The sequence below is a fragment of the Siphateles boraxobius genome, unplaced genomic scaffold, assembly GCF_051911475.1.
Source record: "Siphateles boraxobius isolate OS27281-9 unplaced genomic scaffold, OSU_SipBor_1 291, whole genome shotgun sequence".
NCBI lineage: Eukaryota > Metazoa > Chordata > Actinopteri > Cypriniformes > Leuciscidae > Siphateles > Siphateles boraxobius.
In genome coordinates this window covers 678-13,268 of record NW_027508910.1, presented here as the reverse complement: position 1 = coordinate 13,268, position 12,591 = coordinate 678, and the positions used below count along the sequence as shown (strand labels likewise).

General features: G+C 39.0%; 1 protein-coding gene and 1 long non-coding RNA gene across 3 annotated transcripts in view; both read right to left on the bottom strand.

The window, feature by feature from the left end:
- The window catches only part of LOC143754077 (uncharacterized), a 66,184-nt gene extending 54,193 nt beyond the window's left edge, over window positions 1-11,991 (bottom strand). The window contains exons 1-2 of one of the 2 annotated variants that reach the window (XR_013207884.1): window positions 11,826-11,982; window positions 10,381-10,964 (exon numbers count right to left, since the gene is read on the bottom strand). This is a non-coding gene — a long non-coding RNA (uncharacterized LOC143754077). Of the gene's footprint in view, window positions 1-10,380; window positions 10,965-11,825 lie in introns of those variants that run through there. The other variant, XR_013207883.1, reaches the window with a different exon arrangement.
- nkx3-2 (NK3 homeobox 2) lies at window positions 2,783-6,922 on the bottom strand. Its single transcript, XM_077246984.1, has 2 exons — window positions 6,414-6,922; window positions 2,783-5,363 (listed from the first exon to the last, which is right to left on the bottom strand). The coding sequence occupies exons 1-2, from the start codon at window positions 6,724-6,726 to the stop codon at window positions 4,954-4,956; spliced, it is 723 nt and encodes a 240-aa protein (XP_077103099.1). The 5' UTR covers window positions 6,727-6,922; the 3' UTR covers window positions 2,783-4,953.
- Window positions 11,992-12,591: the final 600 nt, after the last annotated feature.

Genomic DNA, 12,591 nt, shown 5'->3' with positions numbered 1-12,591 from the left:
TAAAATGAGAGAAAGACTAACAGCTTTTGTGCATCCGCTGTTTTGGCCTCGTAAAACTGCTGAGTGTCACACCCACACACACACCCACACACACACACACACACACACACACACACACACGGTCGATCAAACATCAGAGTCTGGAAGCACGTGTCAGTCTCTCCTCAGATCTCAAGCTTTATCAGATCATCAGAATCAGAAGCGCAGAAATAGAGCTGCTAAAAGAGGATTTCTGGGAGTTTTGGTAAAGTCACGGAGAGGTTTGACCTCATGGGCTCCCGGGATCTCCAGACTCACACAATCATAAATCATCAGACAGACCCTGAAGAGACTCTGAGATCACGAGCACGAGCACGACTGGAGGAACAATCCGCAGATCCGAGAATGAACGAGTCTCAACGGAGCTTCACTTTCAGTTTATTGTTTAACTATATATATACCAATAGCCTAAAACATACAATGTTCTAAGAATTTTCTAATTCTAGGCCTATAGCCTATGTTATAATATATATATAATATGAATCGGATACATATATATTAATGCAATAGAATTTTAAAATTCTAAGAACATTGCCAAGTATTTATTTTATAGAATTATATTTTTACAATAAACATGGGACCAACAACATGTTAAGCGTCGACCAATTAAGCACAACTGCAAACAGCAGCAAACACGCTTACATCGCGTTTATAATACAGGCCTACCGCATTATCTTTCACCCTATTGTTATTCTTATCATTTTATTACACATAAAAAAATGAGAGAGAGAGAGAGAGAGAGAGAGAGAGAGAGAGAGAGAGAGAGAGAGAGAGAGAGAGAGAGAGAGAGAGAGAGAGAGAGAACTGCATTAGCATAATTATTTTAGTATATTATTTTAAACTATTATTAGCCATGATTTGAGTTTGGACGATAGATAGATAGATAGATAGATAGATAGATAGATAGATAGATAGATAGATAGATAGATAGATAGATAGATAGATAGATAGATAGATAGATGTGTAAAAATGGATGGATGGATGGATGGATAGATAGATAGATAGATAGATAGATAGATAGATAGATAGATAGATAAAGTTACGGTGACTTCTCCACTCAAAAGCAAGGAAAATTGAAAACTATCTTTCTGTTTAGTTTTCTGACACTCTTAAATACCACATTTATTGCAGAAAACATCTCAAAATGTCAAGCGGGAGTGTAATTGGACATGATAATTACACGTGATGCTGTGACATGTTAACTGCGCGAGGCGTGAGGTTAAACACGCGCGAGCACCTGTTAAGCATTTCCACGCGCGAAACATCTGCTTCACATCATCTCACTCTCTCACACACTCACTCACACACACACAGAATCCAGCAGCGAGTGTTTCACGGCCACTTTATCTGTTCTGATGCTCGAGCAGGTACACAGAGCTTCACGATGGACGCCATGAAAGAACGCGCGGGGAAAAAACGCGCGAAGCAAAAGCACATGTGCAGACTTATAGAGAAACTGTAATTCAATTAGGAGATAAATGAACGTCTCTCGCAGGTGGACGATTCTGACCCGAGAGACTATAGTGTCTGAAATGCCCATTTTCTTTCATTAAACGTGAAACTTGATCTAGAACAACAACTGGCTCATGTCTCTGCGCGGGAAAATGATTGCCCTGATTACGCGCCATTATGTGTGACAGGCGCGCTCTATTAGCGTGTATAAAGAAATTGTCCTTGACGTCCAAAATTTGACCATAAATACACTGGCATTCACGAGATAGTAAAAAAGTACTTGTGTACCGGGAAATTGCGAGGCAAATCCTGTCAAATTATAGACTAGGAGCGGTTCGCGCCAACATGACAAACACTGAACAAACACGTCACACAACTGAGCAATTCATTACACGACAATCACACAAAACGTCAAAACTCTTTAAAATAAGTTTCAATTCGAATTCAGGCTACATTATGACGTCACAGAAAGGGTTCACAAAGAGCTTTTTATATTCTAATTCTTTATCATCTGATCGGTGTAGCCGACTAAAACACGCAAACAAATAAATCGATATAAAACATCAAGAATGGTATTAATCTCAAAATGAAACGGACAAGGATCTTAACTGAACCGAATAATCGCTGAACCTTTGTGTGTGTGTGTGTGTGTGTGTGCGATCAATTCAATGCCAATAGCATTTTGAGTGGCAAAATGAAGCTCATCTGCGAATGATTTCCAGATCAGCCCGTTTGTGTTTGAGACTAAAGTTTAAGGCCCTGCTCTCTCTCTCTCTCTCTCTCTCTCTCTCTCTCTCTCTCTCTCTCTCTCTCACACACACACACACACACTCTCTATTTTTTCTTGGTCATTACACACACATTTTCCCGGAAAGTTGAACTGTCGGACTCGCTGCATTTATCCCGAAGAATGTAGGTTAGGCTCGTGCTCGTGCTCTTCTCTGGGCGCATCACTCTCAGCACAATAAAAAAAAATGATATGATCAATAAGTTATAACATGTGTTTTTAAATGCTTTAACTCGTCAAAATAAGGTTTTGAAAAAAAAATCTTAAAAGTTATTCAAGATTCATCTTAACTTAGTTTAATATAATTAAAGTTGAAATGACTCAAACATCCAAGTTGATCGAGCAGCAACGTTTTTTCCCCTTTTTTTCAGTGCGATCTCAAAGAATTTACTTCAAAATATGAACCATCAATTCAAAGTCTTCCAATGCAATGACACGTTAACCCAAAACAGATAGGCCTTAAACACACATAAGGAAAACTCATGTTAAGAAATGGCATTATACTTTTCTTAATATTAACCTTTTATTGGCATCAATGGATTCAAACCCAACAGCAAGGCATTAATGTGGCGATTGTTGTCAAATATTCATCCAATTTCCCAGCATACATCATAAATCTGTCATTTAAATCCAAGAACTTTCCACCTGAAAACTGCCAACAAAGCAAATGGGATGAATCCTGTTTAAAGCAATAATGCGCTCACTCGGGCCTTGTGTGACTCAGATCAGATTCATCATTTCTTGCGCTGCATTTTAAAAACTGTAGATTTATGAATTTCTGATGTTTAATCCGTTCATTTGATGTTTTTCGGTGTTTCTTTACGGAGCTCAAAGACTGTATAGGACTAGAAGACTGACTTCACAAACACAGATGACCAACAGCGCTGGGAAATCTGAAGTTTCGCAATCATACATCACTTTACTCCCTATAAGAGTGACTTAAATGAACACAGAAACTACACGTGCATCTCAGCTCTTCATACCTGAATCCTCGATCCATCAGAACAGAAGCGGGTTAGATGAGATTCCCTTCATCATGTTCATCTGAAACACGATCATCTCCACCTGCTCCTCAAAGAGCCAAACTCCGAGAATCAGGGATGCAGTGACAGTCTTTTTATCTGAAGAGGCACTGTCTCTTATTTCTTCATTTTCAACTTGAATGCAATAAAGCATCATAATCACCTGGGCCTATACTCGGAGGCTTTTTACCCATCAAGTTATTATTATTGAAAAAAATCCATGTATAATGGTACTTTTGTCAATTGCATATGTATGCACATTCGTAGAAAGATCATTCTAATCATCCATCAATTTCGGAAATAAAAATTCGCTATATCAGATTAACCACAATAGATCAAGCGATATGCAGTTTTATTAAAATATAATTCATTCGTACAATTTATTTTAAGATGTCCGTGTTACAGTGTAATTACGCATTTACGGTGTAATAATACTAATAAAATCCATGTACTTATAGGGTTAGGATTAAATGTAATTATGGATAATTTATAGTTGTTATTATTACGGTAACTGCATGTAACATGCGTAACTAGGACACTGTAAAATAACGTTTTACAAAATACTTAATATATAATGCCCAAAATACTTAACTGAATAATCTCTGTAATAACTTGAGTTCAGAGTCTCGCGAGGCCTTGTTCTGATCGCACGCGCAAATCAAAGTGTTGAAACGCGAGACAAAACAACATTAAATTATACTAAATGCATTATTACCATTGAACATAGCGGTGATGGTTTTATTGTTGTTATTGTTTACACTGCTTTATTTATAATCTTAACGCTTTGTTTTTGTTAAAAAATGTTAAAGGCTGCAGGGTTCCTCCATTTTTACCCAAACATTGGCTGAAACAGCCCAGCATTTTTAGAGTGAAATAGACTATAAATACAGGCCTAAACGAGGTTGTAGATATAAACTATTTATGATGATCTGAAACATCTTTAACGCATAATTTAGCGGCAGATGTTCCAATAAAATAAATGCAAAAACACATAAAAACCGTCTAACGCTGAACTATCCGGTTTTCCCCTAAAAACCCTCTAAATGTGGATTTGTCCGTTTTGCGTGCAATGATAACTTGTGTTTGCGTCTAATAACATATTTTAATAAGTCCAGTGGGCTCATGTCACGGCTCATTAATTTCACGCTTTTTGCTTTGAGGATACACAGAAATGACATCTCTCAAAATGTGAGAAACACGAATGAAATTATGCTTCATATACGTTTTAATGCTTTTCTTTAAACAAAAACACGTTACACTAATATGAAAACATCAGGTACATGTCGAACAACACTAAAAGAAATCCACGGCTCGCTTATTAAGAAGACCAACAGATCAATATTTATCTCTGATTTAAAAAATGTTTTGGGATTGTTGAGGGGAAAGTGCCAGTCTTACCGTTACCTTAAACCCGCACGTGCGGTCACGACATCAAGTGCTGTTTATTTCCAACCAAGAAAAAAGAACATTTTGCAAAAAAAAAAAAAAAACATTCTCAAATAAAATCCTAAGTGTTTTTATAGGAGCAAAACTGATATTAGTCCTTGGAAGAAGAAGAAAAAGACGCAGAATAAAAGGCTGTTTCAGCAGTTCTGTGAATAAATCTCCCGGTCAGTTAACGACTGTCTTTGGTAGAATAAATACGTGAGTGCGTCACTGGTTCCCCGAGCTCAGGCCCCACGCGGGAAGACAGTACGTGTACGGGTAATAGTAGGACGCGAGTAGCGGCGGTCGCAGGAGTTCTCCGGGGCTGTACTGTCTCCGGTCGTCCCGGACCAGCACTTTCACGGCCACTTTCTTCGCCGCGGGCGCCGACGCCAGCAGATCCGCGGCCATCTGACGCCGCTTGGTCTTGTAGCGTCGGTTCTGGAACCAGATCTTGACCTGCGTCTCGGTGAGCTTGAGGGAGGCCGCGAGGTCCGCGCGCTCCGGGCCGGAGAGATAGCGCTGGTGATTGAAGCGCCGCTCGAGCTCGAACACCTGCGCGTGAGAGAACGCGGCGCGAGAACGCTTCTTCCGCTGCTTGGGCTGATCGACGCTCTTCTCCTCCGTCCCGTTACAGTCTGGAGAACAACAATCACATACGACTTCAGTTTAAACAGAGTCAAGATGGACGAGACAAACTTTGAAGTTGCCTAGCCAGAAAGTTTGAAGTAGTTTTAAAAGCTTGAAGGTTTTCAGTTTGTAATAGTATTAAGTGTTAGTTTAGTCATTTTAAAAGCTAGCAAGCTAACGTTAGATAAGATAGATAGAATGATATAAATATAAATATAAATAGACAGATAGATAGATAAAGAAAGAAATAGTACACAGCATGGCAGTTTAAATGAGTCTTATGAACATCTCCATCTGTCAAAATTGTATTTTTTTTTCCGTTGGAGTTTGAACGGTCTTGGCTCATGTAAACAATCAGCTTTAAAAGCTTGAAGTTTGAATGTTTTCAGTTTATAATAGTTCTAAGTTTTAAAAGCTAGCTATACAGACAGACAGACAGACAGATAGATAGATAGATAGATAGATAGATAGATAGATAGATAAATAATTAGCACACATAATGGCAGTTTAAATTCTAAGTCTTTTGAATCTCTCCAACTGTCAATATTTGAATTTTTGACCGTTGGAGTTTGAACAGTCTTGGCTCATTTGATCATTCAGTCAATGTAAGCCTATAGGATTTTCCCAGTTTAAACGCCATTTTTTAGTAAAATCACAAGTCGGATCAGTTATAAAATAAAGAACACTATAAGTCAGAACAGTCTGAATGTCTAGTCTGAGTTTGGTGGATGTTTGGAGTTTGGTCTAGAAGTATCAGCGTTGAGAAACTTTAGTCTAAGAATAACAATAAGCTTAAATAGTATCGTTAGATATGTTTCAAGCCAACTAAATAAAGATCCCAAAGAAGAACCATTTTTGCTTCCACAAAGTACCAAATTCTTAAAAATAACTTTTTTCTTAATGTAACGAACATTTTTTTAAAGTCTAAAGAACTTGTTTCCACTTTGAAGAACCTTTAGAGGTTCCATGGCTGATCGATCCCAATGAAGAAGTTTAAAGAGTGAACGGTAATGAATCAGTGTTCCTGCTGGAGCGCAGAGGAACGGTTCTTCACTCACCGGACACGCAGTCGCTCAGGCCTTTGCCGTGTTTTGACTCCTGATCGGTTTCCTCCGCTAAATCTGCGTCTTTCTCAGGCTTCGCGTCGCTTTGCGCTTTGGTGTCGTTGTCCTCGCTCAGCCCGGAGTCCGAGTCGTAGTTCTTACTCTCTCTCTCGTCGCTCCGATCCGCTCCGTCCATCTCTTCGAAGATTTTCCAGCACTCGGTTTTCGAGAAACACACATCCAGATCGTTGAGATGCCGAGACTCCTCTTTTCTGTTCAGAATGGCTTGAATGGAGAACGGCATCAGAGAGTTGCTGCGAACAGCCATTTTAAGCAGGAAACGTCACTGTGGATCACTAGCTCCGGGGTTACGCGCTCCAGATTGAGCCCCGTGGCGGCAGTTCGGTCGCATCGCGTGAGGGGAGTGTGTGTTCGCCACAGCGAGTGTGTGAGTGTGAACACAGCGCTACTATCCACTTCACCTGCGGACCACACTGACCCTCAACTCACTCCCATTGGCCAGTCGGGCAGCTGTAACGCCTTCTGATTGGCTGTGAGGAACTCGCGCATATTTACAGCGGCATTAACCCTTAAACACCCGAGGAGAGAATGAAAAGATATCAATGACCCTTTAAAATCACACTGACAACTAAACACGAGCTGCGGATGAAAAAAGTAGGTCTGACAAAACGCGGACTGAACGCACAGAATTATCATCTAAACACGCGCTTGAACGTTTTTACGGAGCAAAAAATAATGGCAGCTCTATAATAATCGTATTTAGCAATAAACTCGTTAATATTCTCAGGTCACTGGATTTTCATTATATTAAGTTGTAAGTAATTTCTACTTTCTATTCGCATTTCATTCATTTATTTATGACTAAAGGCGCTCGTGTTTGTGGGCTTCTTTTATTTAAGGTATGGAAATTAATTGTTTGATTTATCTTTATTTTATCATTTAATTGATTAAAACACTCCGCATATTATGTCTGTAGCCTATATATTCCACAAAAATAAACTAAGTAAAAATTAGAATGAAATATCTCGTCAAACTAATTTCTACTCTTATCCGCGTCATATTTGAGCTTTTTTTGGCAAAATAAACAAGGCCTAAAAACGTTAGACTATAGAACAATATTAATTTAATGAATATGCGTCACACAGATATTTTTCAATTTAACAGCAACATCACTAGTAATAATAATAGCTTAATAATAAACCGAACAGCAATAGAATATACAATTTCTTATTCGATTTTCTCTTGATTCTTATTTTTGAAGCCGCTGTTTTACGCATCATTTCCTCGAATGTATCGCATAAATAAGTGTCGCTTTAAATAGGATAATTTTAAATGATATTTTCTTGTTTTGAGATCGTGTCTCTGACATTATATATGGCAGATATTGTGAACGTTCACGACAAAAAAAATGAACCAAACTACTGTTAATGTATAATTTCAGTAGCTAAATAATGAATAGCGGAAATTAATACATTTAATAAGACAATTTATTAAGCATTGACGGGAAATGATTAGCCTACACGTAATAAAACTTTAATTGAATGTTAAATGATGCCGATTAATAAATCATGTTGCTGGACTTTGAGCGTCACACTGAATTTGCATCGAGTTGTGAAGTTCAACTCGATTTTTATTAAAACGAATAACAAAATATAAATGTTTATTAATCTCGTAGCGATTATATTTGAAGTCGTCTAATCGAGAATTATGAGGCTAAAGCATACATATTTTTTGGCGTGTTTTTACTAAAACATATCCTAGATTCCTCTTCATTATTTCACTATTTAAATCAACACAAATTACAGAATTACGGCTTACTTTTAACAGGCTATAATACGATCAAATAATATAACAGGAGGAAATCATCTTATTTTACAACTCCAGTGAATCCAGTATTTAACTCAGCGGCTGATACTGAGGACAATAAAGAACATTTACACGCGCACACATTTTAATAATAGAAAATGTATTTTCCCCTCCCCTTTTAGTTCCGAACATTATGTTTATTAATGATTTTAAATTCTTAGTAAATATCAGTAAGGTGAGCGTGCGCGTCTCTCTCTCCATCTAGCGGCCACGCGCATCACTCACGCGCGTTCCTATGTGTCTGATAAAATTGACATGAATATCTATTTGTGTATTCAAAAAAAGTGAATATCTGTGACACTGCAGATGCTCGCGATCGAGGGATCACCGTGGGCGTGCACGCGTTTGGGAACTTGTCCAGTTCGTGAAGTGTAAATTGCGCGTGCATGCAGAGGGATAATGACAGAACTGAACGCGCCAGGCGCAATACACGTCAAAACAACAACTCGTTCCCGCTGCTTATAATTGTGTGTTGAGTCTGAATGTGTGTGTGTGTGAGAGAGAGAGATGTAACAGACTCTGACAGGACAGACTTCAGGGAAAAAATGGCGTGACACGGATGACAGAAGCTCATGCCAGTAAACACTTTCTTTCTGTTTTAATTTATGGAATATTAAACTCACGTGAAAGCCCATCGAGTCCAGATGCGCGTGACCGAGAGAGACCGGAGTAAAACACTGAAGCATCGGGTCACGCGCACAGGTAAACACTCACCTGCTCTCAGAACTGCTTCAACATGTCAGTGTGTGTGTGTGTGTGTGTGTGTGTGTGTGTGTGTATTAACCCAAGGCTTCATGATCATCTCACGCGAGGAACCTCATCATTCAAAAAGCGATATTTCATGTTCATATAAAGACCCAATAATACTGTGAAAATGGATATCAGCCTATAAATGTGTTGTGTAAAATCGTTAGTTTTTCTATTACATGACATCATTAGGCTATGTTTTTTTATTCATTAAATTAACAAATATTGTAATCAAACGTTTTAATTATTTTTTTTATTTAAATCAAATTTATTCAAATTAACATAATAATTTCAATACAATTATTTTAATCTGATCACACTAATAATATTTTTAACTTATGTACTTGTCAAATTACATTGAATCAAATGTGTTAGTTTATTTTTTGTTTAGCAATTTGTTCTAATATATTACTTTTGATTTATATTATTATTTATCTAAACAAAAATGTATTTCATGTTTACTCGGCTTTTCTCTAATGTTTTCCGCGGACCTGTTTGAAAGCAGAAAGTTGTGTTTATCGGTTGTGTGTGTATTTCAACTTTAGCATGTAAATAAAGGCCATCGACGGAGTCACGTGAGTCTTTGAGCCAATCACACGCGCTTCTCTTTGACTGTGGCGCCGCCGTGTGGAAAAACACAGATATGACAACAAACAGAAAAAAACGCTTACCTCGAAATTAAATGAGAATATTTTACGTGTATTTTGCGACACCTGCAGGATGAGTTATCACAGTGCACGTGTGTGTGATGTTTAATGTATGTGTTGTATTTAGTGTTTTACTGTGAGCAGGATAATATTGTAAAGAGAGTTTTAATCTCATCTCATACATGTAATAAATCCAAGTTTAAATTCTAATGACTACAGACTAACATCAACTTCAAATGCAAAGTTAATTATACAGTATTAAGTTTTATTTTATGAAAAATGTATAAAATTGAAGCAGGTATCTCAGTGTGTTCTATCTTGTGTTCCTATTGAATTAAGAATATTTTTCTGATTCTATTGACAGATAAAGTGTAAAATCAGACGCATGTGAAGGCATTCATATTTAACCTCCGACTGGAAGAAATGAGCTCGTCACACACACACACACACACACACACACACACACACACACACACACACACACACACACACACACACACACACACACACACACACAGCTGTTTCCTGCAGCACCAGATTAAAGTGTCCAATAATAAATCAGAGACAGAATAAACTCTTAGTTTCACCACAGAAATAAATGCCTCTCGTCTGTTCTTTCTCTCCCTCTCTCTCTCTCTCTCTCTCTCTCTCTCTCACACACACACACACACACACACACACACACACACACACTCACACACACTTTTGTCTGGTCTCGGTCTGTTCAGGATCCTCTGAACCTCAAACCAGAATAATAAACTCAATGTCAAAAACCTTAAACTTTCTAAACAAAACATTCATTTTTTTTCATATACTGATGATGTATGTCTACATTATACAATTAAAGTTAATAATTAAAGAGTAAAATAAACATCTCACACAAAACAAAATATAAAAAACACGACAGTTCGGACTTTGGATCAACACTGGAATTTATCATAAAAAGGTAAAAATATAAAATGGAACAATAATGACATTCACAGAATGAGCATCTTTATGGTGACAGGAATATGACACACACACACACACACACACACACACACACACACACACACACACACACACACACACACACACACACACACACACACACACACACACACACACTCTCACGTGCACACGCACACACTCTCTGACCTTAAAACTACTAACAAGCATGAACATGATGCGATCAGAAGCAGAAGTGATTCATCGTTTGGTTCTCTTGGCCGGCGGATCGTCCGGTTTCTGTCCTCGCGAGCGAGAGAGTGAAGGACTGGAGTCACGCTTGCGTCCTCTCAGCGGCCTGAGACACAGAGAGAGAGTGAGTGTGTGTTCAGCCACACACACACACACACACACACACACACACACACACACACACACACACACACACACACACACACACACACACACACACACACACTCACTCACTCACTCAATCTCACGTCCACACACTCACGCACACACTCAATTTCACGTGCACACACTCACACACACTCAATCACGTGCACACACACGCACACACACACACACTCAATCACGTGCACACACTCACACGTTGGCTTGAGAAACTCTAGCCTGAAAGTTTGAAGTAATTGTAAAAGCTTGAAGTGTGAAATAGTTTAGAGTAGGGCTGTCAAAAAAAAAAAAAAGTAATTTCGAATATTCACAGAAATATGAAATTTCGAAATTTGGCGTGTGCGGATGCGTTGTTAATTAAATATTTGTGTAGTAACAACGTTTAGCACATTGACCCGTGAAGTTCGAATCAGTGAATTTATTGCCAACTTTACTGCAGAAAAGGCAAGGAACCAAAACCTTATGAGTTTTGCCCAAGTCATATTTCATTATGACTCGCTGCAACCTTATACACTGTTATGATGACAGATGCACTTTTATGGACTTCAAAACAGAAACAGTCATTCACTGCCATTATAAAGCTTGGAAGAGCCAGGACATTGTTTAATATAACTCTGATTGTATTCGTCTGAAGGATGAGTTGAGGGAGAGTAAATCATTGGGGTAATTTTCATTTTTGGGTGAACTATCCCTTTAAGTATTTGAATATAATTAGAATTGTGCTAATATTTAAGAAGAATTCTAATTTCGCTTTTCAGCCGTGTTGACAGCCCTAGTTTAGACAGAGAGAGAGTTTCATACACACCGTGTGTTCGGGGAGTGCTCCTCTCTCCCGCTGAGCTTACTCACAGCTCGAGTCGACGGCTTGCTGGGTTTATTCCTGAAACACAGAGGAGAGGAAAGATTCACTGATGTGAAGGTCAGAGTGTGTGAGGAGAGTGTGTGGAGAGTGTGTGAGGAGAGTGTGAGAAGAGTGTGAGAGAGGAGAGTGTGTGAGAGGAGAGTGTGTGAGAGTGTGTGAGAGTGTGTGAGGAGAGTGTGAGAAGAGTGTGAGAGAGGAGAGTGTGTGAGAGGAGAGTGTGTGAGAGTGTGTGAGGAGTGTGTGAGGAGAGTGTGAGAAGAGTGTGAGAGAGGAGAGTGTGTGAGAGGAGAGTGTGAGGAGAGTGTGTGAGGAGAGTGTGAGGAGAGTGTGTGAGGAGAGTGTGAGGAGAGTGTGAGGAGAGTGTGTGGAGAGTGTGTGAGGAGAGTGTGTGAGGAGAGTGTGAGAAGAGTGTGAGGAGAGTGTGAGGAGAGTGTGAGAGAAGAGTGTGAGGAGAGTGTGAGGAGAGTGTGAGGAGAGTGTGAGGAGAGTGTTAGAAGAGTGTGAGGAGAGTGTTAGAAGAGTGTGAGGAGAGTGTGAGGAGAGTGTGAGGAGAGTGTGAGGAGAGTGTGAGAAGAGTGTGAGGAGAGTGTGAGGAGAGTGTGAGGAGATTGTGAGAGAAGAGTGTGAGGAGAGTGTGAGGAGAGTGTGAGAGAAGAGTGTGAGGAGAGTGTGTGAGGAGAGTGTGATAGAAGAGTGTGAGGAGAGTGTG